This window comes from Sarcophilus harrisii, chromosome 2, assembly GCF_902635505.1.
Source record: "Sarcophilus harrisii chromosome 2, mSarHar1.11, whole genome shotgun sequence".
In the NCBI taxonomy this organism is placed as follows: Eukaryota; Metazoa; Chordata; class Mammalia; order Dasyuromorphia; family Dasyuridae; genus Sarcophilus; species Sarcophilus harrisii.
The window spans coordinates 593,420,518-593,441,747 of NC_045427.1; the positions used below are offsets into that span (position 1 = coordinate 593,420,518).

General features: G+C 35.2%; 1 protein-coding gene across 3 annotated transcripts in view; it reads right to left on the reverse strand.

The window, feature by feature from the left end:
* DNMBP (dynamin binding protein) overlaps positions 1–21,230 on the reverse strand; it is a 115,924-nt gene that overhangs the window by 32,297 nt on the left and 62,397 nt on the right. The window contains exon 1 of one of the 3 annotated variants that reach the window (XM_031956247.1): positions 10,676–13,948. The exons of the other annotated variants lie outside the window; for them this stretch is intronic. Coding sequence (XP_031812107.1) covers positions 10,676–11,816 — 1,141 coding nt within the window. The 5' untranslated portion in view covers positions 11,817–13,948. Of the gene's footprint in view, positions 1–10,675; positions 13,949–21,230 lie in introns of those variants that run through there. 3 annotated transcript variants of the gene reach the window in all.

A 21,230-nucleotide genomic window follows, 5' to 3' on the forward strand; every position in this document is an offset into this window, starting at 1 on the left:
TCTGGTCCTATTCTAGTCCTGTGCAAGCTGTTCCTATGCTTTCCCCCACCTCTTCCCTTGACAGAACTCACCACAAAATTATCTGTATAAAGAAATCAAGGGGGTTCATACTTAGGCTGGGTTTTCTCTTAAAATAAGGGAATTGTACTACATGATCTTTAAGGTCTTTTCCAGATCTTACTTAGTCTTATGATTTCCCTGAATTTTATTTAACCACCCTAATGAGATTTTCAAGATAAGTAATCAGCTATATAGAAAGAAACTTAATTATAATGGGACCCTTTCCCAAAACTCTAGTCCCAGTCACCTGGGGTTTTATGGCTACCTAGCTGATTACCTCCCCTAATCTTCACTAGGGTCACTAAGGAGTACAATGTATAGAGCACCAAGCTTGGAGTCAGGAAGACTCATTTATGTGAGTTCAAATCTAGTGAAAAAAACTGTTACTAGACCCTGGGCAAGTCACTTAACCCTGTTTGCCTCAGTTTCCTCATCTGTAAAATGAACTTGAAATGCGAAAGCACTATAGTATCTTTACCAAGAAAACCCTAAATCAAATGGGATCACTGAGAGCCGATACAAGTGGACAACAAACTTCATTGCAACAGAGTTAGACATTCTTTGTACTTGAATTGCCTGGGACATCCCAAATTTCTATGCTTGAATTATGCTATTCTCATCAATAGAGAATTTTAAGTTTGATGCCTTCAATCTATTAATTAACAAACTGAATAAAAATGAAAACTATCTAGCTACTCTGAAGGTGTTCAAGTCACTTAGCTCACACCATTTATTTTGTCACTTTAGGCAAAAGTAATAACAGTTAACATTTATATAATGCTTTAAAAATTGCAAATGCTTTACATACATTATCTTGATTAAAGATTGAGTCAACAACCCAGTAAAGAAGGTACTATTATACCAAACTTAGTACAATTCCTGATACATAGTAGGGCCCTTAATAAATGTTATTTACGATTAACTATACTTACAGTTAAGGAAACTGAGGTTAAAAAGAGCTTAAGTGACTTGCCCAGGGTTAACATAGCTAATAACATAGCTAAAAAGTATTAACTAATAGGATTAACACAGCTAATAGCATAGCTAATAAGGCAGAATTTGAACTCAGGTATTCTTGACTCAAAATTCATATTCTATCAACTACCACAAAGAAGATGGTAGATATGATATTTGAAAAATTGTGAAGAATAGAAGGGCTACAAACAGGAGAAGGGTAAATCATGTTCCAATTTTCCAGAAAAAGAAGAAAATAGAACTTGTAACCTAGAAGCCAATGAATGTGAATTCAATTCCTGGCAAAATTCTAAACTGTATCTAAGCACGATAGTGAATATCTAGAAAAGGCTTCAGTTAGTACCACACATGCATTTTATTCTCCCACTTCCTACTTTTCCCCACTTTTTGGACAAAGTAACAAAAGTAGTACAGAAATATTGTAACTACTCTTTATCTATATATCAATATAGTTTATCATGCTATTCTGAGGAGAGAAGTATAGGCTATTTTGTTAAAAAACAGAATCAAGAGGGCAGAATGGAAAAGAGGTTGAACTCTAGTTAGCTATGAGACATTGGGGAATGTTGACTTGGGAAAGAGCAATCTACATTGTGGTCAATAGTACAATGAGGTGATTTAACAACTGGTTGATTTAACAACCTCTAGAGAGTAGTTGATCCCAAGTCAACCTGGAAAGAGTGTCTTAGTGGAGTGTCCCAAGGATCCAGGCTTGGCCAGGAACTGTTTAACATCTATCTTTATCAGTGACCTGCATAAAAGTATAACTGACATGCTTATAAAATTTGAAGATGACACAGAATTAGAAGAAAGAACTAGTCTAGTTCTACTATACTAGTCTAGTATAAAAGAGGCAGCAACTCAAAAAAAGATCTTGACCAGTTAAGGTAGATATAGACCAAATGACTAAAAACAAAAACTCAATAAGAATGTGTGCAAAGTCTTAACACTTTTGTTCAAAAAAAAAATCACAAAACAGGGATGGTATATTTAGACAGAAATTTATCTAGGAGGGTTTTTAGAGACCGCAAATTCAAAATAAATGCAAAGTGTAACAAGTCAACCAAACAAAAACTAACCAAACCAAGGTGATCCTGGCCTGCATTACAACAAATACAACTTTAAAACCTTAAGCAGTAAGTATCATGATAATCCCCTATAATTCTCTCTTGGTAAGATCACATCTGGAATGTTGTGTTCAGTCTAGAAACCACAATTTAGGGAAGGCACTGATAAAATGCTATTAAAATAACCTCACTTTGGTCCTTCTACTTCTAATCTCCTGATTCTCTTACTAATCTTTCTCACATCTGCAAAAGTAATATTCCTAAAACCCAAATCTGACAATGTCATTTCCTTGCCCCCTAAACTCCAGTGGCTCTCTATAGTCTCTAGCATGAAATACAGACATCTGCCAAAGTTCTTCCTAATCTGGCTCCAACTTTTTCAGTTTCACTCTCTCTAGGCACTCTATATAGCAGCCAAACTAATTTAATAGCTAGTTTGCAATATATTGCATCTCCAGGCATTTGGACAGGCTGCCTCAAGACCCAAGAAGGGCTTTCCCCCTTAGCTCTCTTTTATTTTGAGATCCCAAGTTCCCTTGAAAGCTAAGCTAAGGCAGCATACTTTCCAGAGTGAGACATTTCCTGATTCCTTGGCCTCTAGCAAATAGAGCTTTCTTCTGAATAACCAATCAGGTGACAAACTTTCCCAATCCCTTTATCCTCGGTCAATTATTTCCTATTTATCTTGTATACGGCTTTGTATATATTTGTTTATGTGTCATCTCCTTCATTAGATTGTAAAGCCCTTTGAGGTAAAAAACTGTCTTTTGCCTGAGCACATAGTAGGCCCTTAATAAATGTTTACTTGACTGACTAATTATTCCAGAGAGAGGTCACTACTTCTCTGGTCCTCAAGTTTCCCCATTTGTGGAACGAGGCAGCTGGATTAGATGATATCAAAGGTCTTTTCTAGTTTTAAATTCAGGAACCTATTATACTATGGTCCTAAAATTGTCTACTATTATAAAGAGAGGTAACAAACAAACAACAACAGGGAATTAAATCCTAGGCTTCCTTTTCCTTTTTCTTAATCTAATTATGGAAATCTTAAGACTGATCAGGTAAGAAGTGCTACATAGCTGAATTTGGAGTCTGGGGAAATGAACCCTATGACAAACCACTTAATCTTCCTGAGCCTCAAAATCTTCTTCTGAAAATAGGCAAAACACTTGTACCAATGACTTTACATATAGTTTTCTGATCCCTCTCTTTTATTTTAAAAGCAAATAAGCTGAATGTTTTATACTACTCCCACTTAGAAACTAATCAACTTAAAATTTATTTCATTTGAATATTTTACATATAATACACACAGAGAGAGAGACACATCTATAAAACATATTTTTATATTTATCTCTTTCTTCCCCTGGGATCAGAAGCTCTTAATTTTTTGAAGGGATTTTTCCAACCTTACTTTACGTGCTACCTTGCTCTAAATAATAGCATTTCACATTTATGTAGTATTTGACAGTTTACACATTAATTTCCTCCCCAAAGGCCTTCTATTAACCCCATTTTATAGAAAAAAATAATGGAAGATAAAGAGATTAAGTGACTCACTCAAAAGTCATAAAAGTCATACAGAAGTGACAGGGCTCCTCCCAAGTCCTTTGACTCAAAGTCCAATGTCTTTCTTTCACCTTTTGGAGGCCCCTAGTTTCTCAGAGGACGTGAAGCTTCTTCATAACTCTCTTTATTTTCTCAAAGTATCACCAGACAGTGTTGCCAAGGAATCCCCATAGTTTCAAATCTCATAATCACCATTTGGCTTTGGATTACATTTCCAAATTCCCTTCACATTACTAGCCCTTCTCCATTCCAGCCAAACTGACCCACTTATTACTTGCAGCTCCAAAGCATTCTATTTTCTAACTTAGGATCTCTTCATGGCCTTTTCTCTCATACATAAAATGATTTTTCTCCTTCCCTTCTCGTAGAATTTCTACCTTCCAGAATTTGCTCAGGAGTTACTTCCTATTCAAAGACTGAGTTGTTATACTTTATTTCAGATTATTTTGTATGCACTTATCTCTTTGCTCATCAGTCTATATTCCCCAGTAGAAAGTAAAGTGCATTTGCTCAGGAGTTACTTCCTATTCAAAGACTGAGTTGTTACTTTATTTCAGATTATTTTGTATGCACTTATCTCTTTGCTCATCAGTCTATATTCCCCAGTAGAAAGTAAAGTGCTTGAAAAAAGGAATTATTTTCTCTTAGATCACCCAGCATAATTCCTCCTCCATAGAAGGCTTACCCAAAAGTCTACTCAAAACAGGTTACTACTTCCAAAAAACTAAAATTTTAGCAACTAGTCCCATCACGTAGTGGCAAGTAGTGGGAGAAGAAATGAAAGTATTGTCAGATTTAATATTTTGGGGCTCAAAGATCACTGCAAACAGCAACTCTGCTACCAGAAAATTAATGAGTCTTGGTCCTGGGAAGGAAAATTATGGCAAATCTGGAGAGCATATTAAAAAGCATAGATATCACCTTGCCAACAAAAGTCCTTATAATCAAAGCTATGTTTTTTTTTTCCCAGTAGAATTCTATGACTGTAAGCTCCAACAATTTTGTCATGAAAAGAGAGAATTTTGACCCCCTTTAACATAGCTTGTTTTGAAAATCAATATTTTAAAAATAGCAATAAAGTAATCTAAATGAGAAAAAAAAACTTTTTTAAAAAACTGTATAGCTGTAAAAGTTGAACTAAAAGAAAAGTTGAGTGCCACAAAAACAATGCTTTTTAAAGTCTTGTGGATAACTAGATCAAATAAGTTAATACTTAAACGAAATTACTGCAGGCAATTCACTACAAGATCAAATATTGAAGCTGAAGCCTTGTCACATAACTAGAAGATAGGACTCACTGGGAAAGACTGAATACAAAAGGGAACAATAGAGGATGAGAGATGGATTGTGTCATGGAAAAAACAAAGATACACTTGGACAGACTTCAAGAGATAATGAAGTATAAAGGGATCTGGTATGCACTGATCCATGAGTCCAAATCCACAAATAAGAAGAATACCTTCCATATGCATAAATATGTCTAATTAAAATCCCAAAGACTAAGTGACTAACAGATCAAGCCTAAATTATTTAAGGTTTTAATAGTTCAGCTATAAGTATAGATGACTTTTTTTTTTTTGATGAATCTTTTCCCCCTTAGTATTCTTGTAACATTTTAATAAACACAACACTCTCCCTTGCAATTCTGGAAAACTTTGAAGGGTATAAATGTTCATTTAAATGAATGAATTCTAAATCTTCATTTGAGAAATTTGTCCTTTCTGTCATTCATTAAAACAAACATATAAATAATGAAATCATCCATAAAATAGGAAGAGGGCAGAATTCAACCAACAATATGCTGTTTATAAGGAAAGACATTTGAAACATCAAAATTCACACATAGTTAAAACTAAGGGATTGGAGCAAAATCTACTATGTCTCAAATGAATTCAAAAAAGCAACAGCAGCGATCAAAATTTCAGGTAAGTCAACACCAAAAATACTTAATTAAAAGAAACAAATGAGGAATCTCTATTTTGCCAAAAGATATCACAGTGAATTAATTTTAATACTAACATTCATATATCAAATAGAATAGCACCTAAATATTAAAAAAAAAAAAAAAAAGTAAGTGGGGAAACTAATATACCACCTCTCAAAGTTAGAAAAAATTAAACAAAAAAGCAATTAAGAAAGAACCTTAATAGAATTTTAGAAAAGTTAAATAAGATAGACTTCTAGCACTGGCAATTATTGAAGGGAAACTGAAAGGAACACACATATTGTTATGGCACCTTTACAAAAACCAATCACGTATTGTAGTATATAAATTTCACAATTCTTCAGTGACTACAATGATTAATTAAAGGACTATTAAAGGAAGTATTAAAAAATAACTAGCAACTAAATAATTTAATTCTAGCAAATGTCATGGGGGAGGGAGGAAAAGTTGGTGACTAAAAATATATCATAAAAGGATAATTTAAAAATAACAATGAAACACTACACCCAAATTTCTGAAACATGAGCCAAAGTATTTTTTACAAGAAAATTTCTACTTCTCAGCACTTTAATTGGCAAAAGAAAGAATGGCTGGATTAATGAATTGACCATGTAACTAAAAAAACTTGAAAATGAACAAATTTTAAAACTTCAACAAAACATCAAAGAATAGATTAACAAAACTGAAAGCAAAAAAACAATTGGATTAATAAAAGTAGGAGCTGGTTTTTTTTTTTCTTGGAGGGAGGGGAGATCCTAAATCAAAGATATGCCAAATTATCATAAACATAAATGAACTCCCAAAGAAAACTCAGGACCAGAGAGATCTACAAGTGAATTCTACCAAACATTCAAAGAACAATTAATTCGAATATTCTACAAATTAAAATGATAGTAAAGGAAGATATAAAAAAATTCTTTCTATGACACATATAGTCTTGATGTATATAAATTAGAAAGAATCCAAATTGAAAAAGAAATTATAGATCCATATCCCTAATGAACAAATTGCAAACAATTTTAGTAATTTTAAATTGAATGTAAATAAAGAGGCTATAGCAATGTATTGCAAAGAATATACATAATGGCTAGGTCAGATTTATACCAGAAATCCAGGACTGGCTTAATATGAGGAAAACTATAAACATAAGTACCATATTAATAAGAAGAACAAAAGAAATAACGATTTTTTCCCAAAGTACGCAGAACAAGCTTGTGACAAAATATAATACCCATTTTTGTTAAAAAAAAAAAAAAAAAATGAGAAAATATGGGAATAAATGGGATTTTTCCTTAACTTGGTAAATAAAATATATCTAAAATTCAGAGCCAATATCATATATATCATAGGATAAATCAGTCATTTCTAATAAGATTGAGGAGTGGAACAAGGCCATCCGTTGTCACAATTCCTATTTAATACAGTATTAAAAATCCTAGCCATAGCAATAAGACAATTAAAAGAAATTGAAGGAATAAGCATATGTTAAAAAATAAAATAAAATAAAATGAAGTGAAGGTAGACTTAAAGTGAACCCTAGAAAGTCAACTTAAATTGATAACAATATCTTCAGCAAAGCTGCAGAAGATAAAATAAATCCACAAATCAACACTTCTGATGTTACTAATAAAACCCATGAGGAAAAGAAAGAAAAATTCCATTTGAAATAACTATAAAAAGCACAAAATACTTGGAAAGTCTATCTATCAAATACACACAAGAATTATATGAATACAACTACAAAACAAGTTAGAAATAAAGATAGATGTAAATAAGCTGGAGAAATATGCTTGATTGTGATTACACCATCATCAAACTACCCCTCCTCTCCTTTTTAGCTTCATTTTTTAGTACTGCCTTCCTCCATTACTAAGGGCAGGGACTATCTCTTTTTCTGATTTCTCCAGAGCTTTGTACAAGTAGACACTTACTATTTATCATGTAGTAAAAAGTACTATGTCATATCAGATGGTTCTCTGTGAGAAAGGGAAAGGATGGTGAGAAAAATTATAGTGATATTCAAAAACCCAAAGATATTAAAAATTTATTCAAAAAAACCTCTATTCAATAAAATGATCAACTATGATTTCAGAGGACTGATGAAGAAGAATAATGTCCCCCTCATCACAAGGAGATGCTGGATTACTCATTAATTCATTTCATTCATTCATTCATTCATTATGCAGAATGAGTAATGCATTTTTGGATGAAGGCAACATGAAAATGTTTTATCTAACAATGTTTAGATTATGCAAGTATTCTGTATTTTTTCCCTTTTTTTCCCCCCTTATTCCTCTTCTTTTTTTCTTTCTTCCCTTCTTTTTAAGTGAGTGCAGGAAGTAGGAGAGTTTAAAAAAAAATAAATAAATGCTTGATAATTAAAAAAACCAGAAATTTACTTAAAAGATATATAGACATCTGTAAAGCTTATGCTTTCTTGCCAATATTCCTAAAATATTCTTATAAGGCCTCCATAGTGATTTAAGATATCTTGCCAAGATCATATTAGGATCAGAGATCTTTTCCAAATATCTCATTTGACAAATATTAAAATTGAGGCCTAGAAAGCTTAAGTGAATTGTCCAAAGTTAATTTGACTATACATCAAAGAACCATCCCACAAACAAGGTTATGACTAATTTAAAAAAATGAAAGATCTCAAAATGGAAGATGCAGAATCTGGAAGAAGTAATAATGTCTCACACCTCTATATTAATTTAAATGCCAGAAAGTCCAAAGTCGAGCCTGAGAAGTAGAGATCAGAGTATGTTGCTCAGAAGAGGTATAAAAAACAGAAATGTGTAATTAGGTGTGTGCTGTCTTTGTTTATGAACACAGTGTGATATGATAGTCCAGGACCTATGTTCCTTGAATTGAAATGGCACAAAGGAAAGGAGGAATGTGAGAAGAGAAACAATCACATCTCACCCTTAAGGCCCATTATACATACCATGTGCAAAATCTTATTTCCATGCTAAAGAGGATGTGTTATTTTGTAACTTAGCAGATCTTGAGAATGTAGGAGTGCAAACTTAGAATTCAGGAGCTAAAAAAGACTTCTGTGGCTCCCAAAACACTAAGGACTTAGGTCTCTGCAGTCATCCTCAGTTTACCTACCTGAGTACATGCTGGATTGTACCAAACCATCTGTATGAGAACTTTAGATTTAACATATACCCCTCATTGGAAGAAGGATAAGCTAACTTGGGGCTAATCACATGCTTAAGGTTATTCGGCAGCAAAATCTCCTGGAATAACCTGGAATAAGTCAAAGCAACGTAAAGGTTAATGAGTAATTCACTTGTGCATGATCCTGAACAAGTCATTTAATCTCTATGCAAAATAATCAATTTGCACTAGATTATCTCCAAGGTATAAAATTCTTTTCCTTCTAATTAGGACTTTCTATAAGGGTAGTCTACCATGTACTATACCAGCCCACCTAATGAATGAAAAACATCATATTTTTAGAATAGCAAAATTTTAAATGTGGCTTTGAGAAATCAACAGTAATATCACTTTTGCAAAACAGAAGAGAAAGGGATATTAACTGAGTTGGAGAAAATATACTATCTGTATTAAGAGAGGTATGGAGATGAAAGTTACAAATAGAAATGAAGTTGGTCAACTGTGTCTGAGCTATAATCAGTTAAATCTTCAAAGAAATCACTGGGCATAATCTAATAGCCCTGAAGGAATGCAACTTCAGCAAGTCAAACTTGGAAGGAGGCCTGCAGCTCAATACAATAGGTAACCAAAGAAAGGAGGAAAAAAACATCATGGTAAGGTGGATGAACCACAAAAGGAGGGTGAAAAGGAAAAAATCAGCATGAGGTCAGATGCAGCCACAATACTATCTCTACTGCACACTGAAGAGCTTTATTTGATTCCAGTGGTTCTTTGGAATTACAGATCATTCCCTAGAGCTCTGCTTTGGTTCAGAGTAATCTCATAGAAGATTCAAACTCAGAGGATCGTTCAGGGAGCCATTCTAATGGCCTTTTATGGTGATCCATGTTTCAAAAAGTTCATAAAGTGCTGAAGAAACATTCATTCATTTGACTCTCACAACAATCTTGTGAGGCATGTATTATAGATATTACTATCCCCTTTTACAGATGAGGAAACTGTATTGAAAAAATTAAGTAATTGGTCCATGACCACACAATTCATAAACTAAATTCAAAGTCAAATCTCACCTGATTTTAAATTATCTTTCTACTACATCAGGATAATCTGGGAAGAGAATCAGTCTTCTATCTGGAAGATAAGTTTCAGTTGAGGGTAAAGCCTGAGTCTTACTCTGAATCAGAGTTTCACTTTGAAATTAAAAAAAAAAAAATCCTTTATTTCCTTATGTCTTTCTCTCTGAAAACAAACCAGCTTTTGAGACTAAGAGTAACATAATGTACCCTAAGTCTCATCCTTTTAACCGATAAATTCTACTTCGACTACTGACAAGAAGAATGAGAGTAAATTTAAGGTGTTAACAGAGAGCTCATACAAAGAATAAACAAACCCAAAGGTCGCTAGAGAGGAGGAAGAAAAGAGAAATGAGCAAGAAAGAAAACGAAAAAAATATAAGGGGAAAAAAACCATTTTAAAGTTAGATCAAAGAAATAATGGTTAATGATTTTAGATTTTTTTTTTTTTAAGTGTGGGGCACCCTAGAAACAAAGTAGGATAATAGAGTTAATTCATTATTATAATTCTCAGGTTGCTGTGTTCTAATCAACTGTGGAGCACTGACTGCATTCAAAATAAATCAAAACAAGCTCCAGAGTGAAGAGAAAGATTATTTTAGTTACAGACACTGGAGAGGACATTGAGGGTTCAGAAAAGATCCTTAAGAGAAACCAGTCTTATTTCAATGACCATGTTACACATTTACACTACATATAATGTACTTTCTTGCTCTGGGAAGGTACTTCAAAAGACCCTCATAATAAGGCTGGTAGTTCTCAAGGTCAGTCTAAATAAGAATGCAGTGATATGATCACCACAATACTAAGAGCCACATCATGGGCATGACTTTTCCAGTCTATTTTTAAGCAGCTACTTTTAGTACCTTTTCTTTTCCTGTTCTGCACAAATTCTGAGCGCCTCAGGGTGCTGGGTGCAGTCCGCCGGTAAAGGCTGTTCCTTCCCCACAAGTCAGAGCCCCTCAATTTGTCCTCCAAATCCCAGACCTGCCTCTGCTCTGGAGGACTCTGAGGAATCCCAGGTCGATGACCTTTTGTGCCTCTCCCACTGTTCTCCAAACTATCCAAGGTAAGCCTTCTGTCTTTCAGTGACTTGTCATTGCAGTTATATTTCAAATCTTGAAAATCTAGATTTCTACAGTTCTGAAGTTTATACTCACAGTTTAAAAACTGAGTGTCATACCTTTCTTTTTCGTCATGAAAAGTGATCTGATCAATAACTTGAGTCTTTGGTTTTAGGCAGAAATTGTTTTTATAAATATTCCTATGGTCTGTACATTGGCTGACAGTGTTCCTACTTTCACTGTCAAAGTCAAAATCTTTGCAATCCACATATTCAGCCTTAATTTCTTTATAATTCCTTGGTTCATGATGCAAATATTTCAGGTTCCCATCAAAGTAATTAGCTTTCTGAAAATCCTCAGATTTGTCATTAAAACTTCTGGGACACATATTGGGGAGTTGAAGGTCATCAAAATTCCCCAAACAATCATCTAAAATACTGTAGTCTGTCTTCCGCCTACCACGTTTTTTAAAATCTTCAGGATCACAATTCAAATTCCTGTAATCTGCAAAGTGGTCATGAGACTTTTTCCGATATCTTGTTGTCCGGTCTAGATCTGTTCTTTCTGTAAAACAGTCATCCTCATTTCTGGAATTCAGTCTTCCAGAGCCTACATTTTTCAGTTTCATATAATCACCATGATCTTCATTCACACTTTGTGTGGTCTCCTTAAAAATTTCATGATAACAATCCACATTCCAGGAGTCAACACAGCTTGGTTCAGCCTTTCCAAATTCCCAATAACCACATTCCCGTTTTCTATTTTTTCGCTCCTCAGTCCTGTATTTCAAATCCAAATGTTCTCTATAATGACTATTCAATTTTGTAAGGTTTCTCTTTTGTATACTGCTACAATCTTCATATTCCCAGCTAGGGATTCGATGACCCTTTTTCACTGTCTCTGTTTCTTCTCGAATTCTTTGGGATTCACCCATATTTAATGTATAATAAACCTGGCGTAAGGGCACATTCTCAACTCCACAACTCTCTTTCTTCTATGGATATATACTGTACTAAAATTCAGACAGGTGCAGCTTCGCCCTGGGCTGTGTTCCTCTTCAGGTATTTCTCTATATTAAACACTCCCTTCTCTTGATGTCTCTGCTGGAACCCAGTAGAGTACGTAGTTATTTAAACCTAAATGCCCAATCAGTAAGTGAGCTGTTTTATCTTTCCCCATCTGGACTGGAAGGTAATTAGTAACTAGTATCATGTGACTTTGGTTGGCAGTATTGTTTGGTGTTTCCCAGGAGCTGGTCAAACTGGCTAGGCTGCTTTGTCATGGTAAAGGCTGAAGCCTTTGGAATGGAGGGGAGGAATAGGTAGGAGTGTCGAGAAAAGCAAGGTGAAAGCAAAATACTTAGGTTAAGTGGTCAAATAAAATTATTTCATGTTAAATCCAAGCTGCCTCCCAATTCTTTTTCCTTTTCCTCTATTTTCTGAATCCAACATTCTCTTTTCCCTGTCCTCCAAAATTCAAGCCTCCTCCCAGACTCTAGAAGTCAGCTTCTTTCTTTCTGTATGGCTGTATTATGGAAAATATCAGATTACCAGAAATAGAATAATAAAATTATAAGATACTAATATTAAAACTCCTAAATGTGCTGAAGAAATGAAAAAGAATTATTTCCCCCTACTCCAGTCAGATGAAGATAATTTTTGTATTACAGAATATAAGTGGAATACTAGACTACCCCAGAAGACCACTTCAAACTTTTTACTAAAATGTAGGCCCTGCCCAAGAAGCCTCAAGAATATTCATATTCTTTTTTATATTTAGAATTATTAAGGCTCTTTAACTCATCTCTTTCATTTCCAAGTTCTTAAACTTCTGTCCAGTTCCTGATCATAGCAAAAAGGAATAAGACCCAAAGAATTGGTTAGGAGGCCTGGCTTCTAGTCTCAGACTTGCTATTAACTGCTGGTCAATTAATGGTAATCAAGATCCTCTGAGAGCTTGATCTATAAGATGAGGTGATAAGGTTTTAGTCTGTCACTTCATCTTTAAAATGAAGTCAAATTCACTGAACTTTAGGGTTCCTATGAACCCAAAATCTATGATCTTCAAATTTCCTTGCAGCATCTACATTCCTTCTTCTCTCAAGTTCCTAATATATTATATACATCCTATGAGTACTATACTGATATATTTAATGATTTCCTAGACTTAAATTCCCCTTAAACATGCTGAATCTGTGTCTATATGTCCTTGGCTCCCCATGCAGACAATGCAATGTAATCAACCTTTTAAATGGTGATAAGCCAGAATTAAGTGTCAGCCTTTGGTTTGACCAAGGAATTATAGAGAAATTAATGCTGAATATGTGGACTGCAAAAATCTGACTTTGACAGTGAAAGTAGGAAGACTATCAGCCAATGTACAGACCATAGGAATATTTATAAAACAATTTCTGCCTAAAACCAAACTTGTTTGGGGACTGAATTAGGCACTGAACTAGGGACACAAAAGCAAAAAGACCTGGGTTTTAGCTTTACCTTCCTCTGCTAGCTCCCATCTCATGCTGTATTCAGCACTGTGGCACTCGCCTGCCTTGTATACATCCTGGGGTCCCCAACTTCACTCAAGTGACACTACAAGAGGCAAGAAGAGCTGTAATTCTTGAGGGGTAACAGCAGTGAAAGGGGCAGTGACCTTCCACCTGCCACAAGCCACATTATCTCCTCATGTAAGTGCTATTTTTTCCTGTTTATTCTTTTCTGATTTTATGTAAATAACACATCAGAAAAATAAAGGACAAGTTATGACCTTATGAACTGTGAAAAGTCAAAAGATTCAGAGTTTCAGAAATTAGCGCTCAGAGCAGAGTCAGCCAGTGGCTCAATGAGGAACCAGCCCTGAACATCAACTTGATGAAGCGAGCCTAGCGGTGAATTGGACTAGGAGGCAAGACGACAAGTCCTACAAAAAAAAAGTGAACTTGGGAGGAACCCAGAGTCAACAGTCGCCGCTCTGGGAGGGAAGCTCTTATTTCCAGGGATGGAAGTAGTAGAAGAGAATGAGCTCCTGATTTCAAAGGCTTTTGTATCTCAATGTATCTCAAGTTCATAGTGTGTGTGTGTGTGTGTGTGTGTGTGTGTGTGTGTGTGTGTCCATCCAATGTTATAGTTGGCTAATTGATGCTGAAGAGAGATCAAGTGATAAAAATGATTTTAGGGTAGTAATCAGTGGCCAGATGATCCTCAGTTTCTGACTTCATTGATATTAAGAGGAATTCAGTGGATGTGAGTTCACGAGTGAACCCTTTAGGATTACCCATAGAATCCTGGTGGGAGATACAGTGGATGCCTTCCTGGGACTTCCAGAGTCAATAACCCATTTACAAACCTTTCAGGTTATGATGCAGAGTTCGCTCTCTGGTTCTATGATCACCACGAGGACAACTCAAACATTACCAGAGATTACTAACTCTCCTCACAAATGAAACTCCTCTGCTGGCTGTGAGGCCAGCTGAGAGACCCCACTCCTGAATCCATAGAATATCTACCATTCCCTCTCCTGACCCCAATGCCATTCTCCCCAATGCATTGACCATTTCTGCTTTGCCCTATTTCTTCACCATAATGAAGAACATAAGGACAGGCTAATAACGCGTGCCCAGGAGCATTCCTCACCCAAATGCTGCTGCCAATCATGGCCCAAACTCTGATTTCATCACCATGCCAATGGGCTGGCAAAACCATTTTTTAGGACATATGTGATCCATAAATCATTCTGAGACAGAATCTGCAGAATAATGACTGGGAGGTAAGGGACAGAAGTGCTAACCTATTACTAAGTAGTTGTGTGATCTTAGGTAAATCATTTCACATTTCTAGGTCCCAGTTTCCTACCCTGTAAAATGAAAGGGTCAGATTAGATAATTGTTTTCTTCCAGCTATCACAATCTATTATTCTATGATCTGAAGAGACCTTCCAAGAATGGTTATAGAGGGAACTTTGTTCTCTCTAGTGCAAATGAAAAGCCTTGATATGGTTAGAATGATAGGAAACACACCTACTAAATCAACTGAGAAGAGATAATAGGGAAGGATAAATAATGGGTCAAAGGCACATTAAGTATGGTATATAAAAGGACCTTTGATCCAGAAGTCTGGGTTGGATTCATCTGCTGGTGAGAAAATGGGAATATACTGAAAAGTATCTCTCTGCTTTCAGTATACATCTGGGATTCAGAAATTATTTCAGGGTTTCTTTTTCCATTTCTAGAATCCTCGAATACTTGTACTTATAAGTATTCATTATTTATTAGATGCCTTACTACTTTCTGAGTTTATCACTTTTATAGACAATGAAGCAACTGTCTTAGCTCTGCATTGTCCACTATTTTAACCATTACTGAATCCTGGACCAACAAGAACTTAGAATGGGAAGAAATTTGCCTTGGTTCCCTCGTGATTACACAGTGAATATATGTGTATGTGTGTGTGTGTGTGTGTGTGTGTGTGTGTGTGTGTGTTTTAAGAATTGTAAAGAAGAGGGGCAGCTAAGTGGTGCACTGGATAGTCAGGAGGACCCGAGTTCAAATTTGATCTCAGATACTTAACACTTCTTAGCCATTGTGTGACCCGGACAAGTCACTTAACCCTAATTGCCTCAACAACAGCAAAACAAACAAAAAAGAATTGTAGAGAAGGAAATGTGTTAGTGATCCCAATTTTTATCTCTTTGCTCAGTCTTAATATCACAGTAAGAAATAATTTCTTCAATTCCTGGTCCTCCTATTTATAAATTCCTTTCTTCATTTTCTGTAATAGAATCTCCTGCTTCTTCTTATACCAGTAACTATACTCTTCCACTGATGATTTATAGGACTGAGTATCGGAGCAACACTTCTATTATACTTCAAGACATTCTGTTCCTCACTACCATATAAAAACATATTTAGGTTCTACAAAGCTCAATTATTTTCAGCTATAACATAATTAGTTTGGACTAAATGATCCTAGGATCTTCTAAATCCTGTCTTTATGATTTTTTCATCTTATGAAACTATAAAGAAACACTATGCAATGCAATTCCCTTCCCCTACCTTCAGAAAATAGGGATTCAAATGAAATGTATCTGAAGCCAATTACTCATGAATAAAATACTCAGTTATCCAAAATATGAAGCAGACTGATTTAAACAAACCATCTGAGTTTGATTACAACATGGAAAATAGTCTAAAAACTTAAAAAATCAGATAAAATTGAAAAAAATGTTATAACCTCTTGGTTTTTTTGGGTTAACCATCCATTGGAATATAATATAAGCATATAAAATCTGACATTAAAGTGAACACTGTAGGATATATGCAATGGCAATCTCAATTTTATGAACTAAATCTTTAAGGAGGGATCCATCAGATCTATTTTAAGGTAAATTCAGCAGTCTATTTAATATAAAGCAGGGTCCTTGGAAGAGGAGAAAGAAGTTCAGATTCAGATTATCTTAGATCCACCAAAAGGACTAGAATTAAATCTAATCTGAAAGTTTAAATTAGTCAGTCAGTAAATACAAAAGAGATGTTACAAAAATAAAATCAATGTAAGTCCTGACAACAGATTGGATATGTGGGGGAGGGGAGATGATTAGAGAGAATGAGGAGTCAAGGATGAGACAGGCCTCAATGACTGGGAGGATGATGGTGCTCTTAACAGTAACAGGGAAGTTTAGAAGGGGAGGACGGAGAGGGGAAAGATAATGAATTTCATTTGAGTTTCACATGTCTACAGGACATGCAGTTCAAGATGTCTAGTAAGCAGTTGGAGATACTAGATAAATAAATTTGAGAATTGTCAGCAAAGAGATGATAATTGAATCCATGGGAGCAAATAAAATAACCAAGTAAAATAGTATGGAGAAGAGAAGAAGCCTCAGGACAGAGCCCTCTAGGACACTCATAATTAGCAGGAATGACTTGGATATGAAGATCCAGCAAAAGAGATATAGAATAGCAAAAGAGACACAGAGAATAGTCACATAGGTAGAAGAACTAGGAGAGAATAATAACATGAAAACCTAGAGAGAAAACTGTATTAGGGAAAAGAGGGTAATTGATAGTAGTATCAAAGGCTGCAAAGAGGTCAAGAAGAATGGAGACTGGAAAAAAGTCAAGTGATTCAGCCTTTTCTGCCTTGAGATGATCTAAAATAGTACGAGGAGTTCCTAAACAGAATTCTACTCCCAGACCTAGAAAATCAGTGTAATAAAGATGACACTTATCCTAAAGGCATTCAGACAAATATCTGAGTAGTTAGAAGGCAGCTTAGTGTAGTGAAACAGACTGATAGACTTGGACTAAGGTGACTTGGGTTCAAATCCGAGCTTAAAACTAATGAGACAGGCATATAATCTTTCTGAGAAAAGCATTTTATAAATATTTTTTTAAGGAATGGGACAGGATTTGGATGAGGAAATTCCCTCTCTCAATGCAAGATGGGCAGTTTCTTGGAAACATATCGATTGACAAGTATTTATTAAATTCCTACTACATTCCAAGCACTTTGCTAGTGATTGGGGATATAAGTACAAAAAGTAAAAACAATCCCTGCTAACATGGAGCTTACATTTTATTGAGAAAAAAAAATATTAAAAAAATAAGACAAATAAAATCAATAATCATAGATATATACAAAGTACTTAAGTACACTATTCGATGAGGGAGGACTAAGCAGTCAGGGTCACCAGGAAAGGTAAGTGGGACAGTAAAAATGAGAGTAATTCTAAAAATAAGAAGCAAGGATGGTGATGGTGCACACCAGATATGCTGTATCTCTGCAAACAAAGAGTAATAGGAACTGGAGGTTTTTAAGAAGCAGAGAAGACAATGTGGCTGGATCTCAAAATGAGAGAGGGCAATAATGGTTAATGAAACTGGAAAATTTGGCTTAGGGCTTTAAAAAGTCAAGCAAGAGAAAGCAACTGGAGCTAGTCTGGGAGAACAATTCAGCAAAAGTGTGTACAAGGACTAAGACTGGGGAGAGAGCTGAGGCAGGGAAACTAATTAGAATGTACTCCCTACCTTGTCTGAGCTATGGTAGAAGCTGCATCTGAGTAAAGACAAGGGTGATACGATGGTTCAATATAAATCAGAAAGAGTGGCAAATGATTGAAGGTCTAGGATGAGGAAGGATGAAGAGGGCAAGATAATACTGAGTGCTGAGATTATGAAACTGAAAGACTAAAAGAAATTGGAAAATTTGGAAGAGGAGATCTAAGAAGAAAGATAACAGTTGTGTTCTAGATAATGAGTTCAAGATGGCTCTGGAACATCCAGCTTTAAATGTCCAAGGGGAAATTAGTCTAGGCCTAAAGGTCAGGTCAGAGACCAGAGCTAAGTAACGGGAGAGCTCTCTTAGTTATATTCCCCGTGGTGATGTGAAGCTAATGTCCTTCTAAGAGAAGGCAGAGAAGGTCTCCACAGCTGGGTGTCTTAAGATTTCTGCTCTTAGAAAGCTGCCTCTAGTTTCCTGGCAAGCTGGATGCCTGGATAGGAGGCAGACTTTCTGATCTCTGAGTAGATGGAGAATAACAAATATGCTCAACGTGCATAACATCTGGTTCAGGGTGTTGGCTCTGCACAAAAAGAAGCAAAATTTCTTCTCCCTGTACTATCCCAGCATGCAGCAGTAATTTTAATGAAGACACTCAAAGCCTTAGATAGAAAACCAGTTTCTCCTTTTAGGAAAAGCTATCTAATTTGGGTTACAAAGTCCTAAATTTGTTTGGTCAATTGAAAACCCCTGTTAACTAAAGCAGTCTTCAACACATATTTTTGAATATCATCTTTCCTATCCCAGAAAAGGGATATAGACTTTAATCAAGTATCAGGTTTCTAATTTCACTGTGGTTTTCTTAGAATCCTGATCCCTTCTCAGTTAAGTAATTTAGAATAAGACATACAAAATGGTCCAGTCTCTCAAGTATGGGCCTCTCATAGACATGCTCAGAGATATTCTTGGGGCTTTACTGAACAGCATATACTATTGTGGTTAAACATATATGTTCATGTGTGTAATCTTTTTGTATTGGGGGAGGGAGGGGGAATTGGCTTCTCTAGCAATTATGCTAATGTCTTCTTTACACCGCATTTTAAAAAGGAGACCTGATATAGCGGATAAAATGTTGAACAACCTGGATTCCAGTTCCACTTCCATAATCATTTTAGGACTTTGGGCAAATAACCTCTATGTAGTATAGGCAACTTAGAAAATGTATTTTATTTTGCACATGACCACAGGTACATGTTTCCACATAATAGAAGAGAAAAAAGAAGATTCTAGTGGAAATGAATTTCCATCTCACATTGCTTTTTAAAAAATAGTTCCAAAGGTTATTTTCAAAACTGCCCTTGTCTTTGTTTCTTTCTATAGTTTCTCCTCTTCTCTACATTTTAAAGTTTCAATGCCATCTTTTTTTTCCCCCTGACAGCAAACATGTTTTCTTCCCCTGACTTTCCTTCAAATAACAGATGGGATAAAAGAAAGAAACATCCTCTTAACATCCTAAAAGAGAGGTGATGGACTCAGGGTGCATTCTAAGGAATAAATATATGAAGTTTTCCAAAAGTCTAGGTGCAATTTTAAGTTGTTGGGTTTTTTTTTTAACTTAAATATAAATGGCACAAATTTACCACAAAAAACCCCAAACATTTGAAATGTTATTTAAATTTTCTAAAATACTGAAATACAATTAAAATTCCACATAACCATCACTTTGTGCTATATATAACTATAGTAGATGATCACACTTTATAAAAACTTTCATGACTTGCTGCTTAGTGACTGAAAGAATTGTAAGCTTTTTTTTTTTCAAATGCCATGCTTCACTGTTTTCAAACAATATCAGTTCTTTCTCTGGAGGATAGTATGCTTCATTATAGTCCTTTGGGACTGTCTTGGATCACTGTGTTATTGAGAATAGCCAAGTCATTTACAGTTTTTCATTATACAATATTGCTATGTATAACATTCTCCTGATTCTATTCACCTTACTTTGCATCAGTTCATGTTAGACTTTCTAAATCTTTCTGAAATCATCCTTCTTACCATTTCTTATAACACAATAATATTATTCCATTATAATCAGGTTGTTTAGGTATTGCTTAATCTATGGGCATTCCCTTCAATCTCCAAAAGAAATGTATTTTTAATACCAACCTTATCATTCAAGCAATATAATCCTGTTATGGGCCAGAACTCTGAACTTGAAACAAAGGATTCTTACAAGGTACTAAGTCAGTGGAATTGATAGAGACAATAGTTATCTAATTTAGCATGGTTCAGTATGACTGATTTAATCCTATAAGGAGATGTTATGGGCCAGAACTTGAAACAAAGTACTAAGTGGAATTGAGGAGACAATGGTTAAATCTAGTTTAGCACTGATTTAATCCTACAACAAATAATGGTTTCCTAGTGATAGAATGATTGGTTTGTACTCAGTATGGAGTTTATAAGCCAGAAGCCTCAGCCAGGGAGATTCAGAGACAAGGGGATAGAAGGCTGGAGGTTGAAGGCTGGAGCACAAATCCTTGGACTTAGACAGATTCATCCTATTTCACACAGCCTTGGTGGCAGGCTCTCCTCCTTCACTTCTCCACGGAACCAAGACTCTGGAAGGCCTCCAGAAAACTAGCCAAACCCCAAGTGAAGGAGATAGGACTTTGAAAGAGATAATAAAGTATCTGGACTTTAATCCTGGCTGTACTCTTGTGGTGATTACTGAACTGAAAGTAAAGCTGCTTCCAGAGACCCCAAGGAAACCGAAATGGAAAACATTACATTTTAGAGAGAATATTACATAGTGACAAGAAAATGTCTAATGGAGCTAGACCAAGCCACTGAGGTGGTCAAACATGAGGACCACTTCTACTACTAGTCTGAGAAAGTGTCAAACAAAAATCACCATAAATGCAGTACATGATGATACAAGGTGCCCTGTTTTATGCAAAATTCACAAAACTCAGCATATAAAAAAAGAAATATACATAATTATCTTTCAAATTATGTTTTTTTTGTAACTTTGTTGCATTTATATTTCTGAATTGCTCTTTGCCCTGGCTTAGGGTTCCACATATAAATTCATTTCTTCTACAATAAACTTAGTTTTTCATATAAGTTTCATGAAGTTATGATGGCCTCTTAACAGGATTTATCAAAACTTAAATCTGCATTAAGACTTTAGGGATAGGCTATATTTTTTCTGGACAAGGCCAAAGTTTGATTACATATTTTGTTACAATTTTTTGTTTTCTTTTTCTTTTTCAGTGGAGAAAGCAGGTGGGAATAAGAGAAAATAAATTTTTATAATTTCAAAAAAAATTTTAAAGGAAATGAAAAAAGCA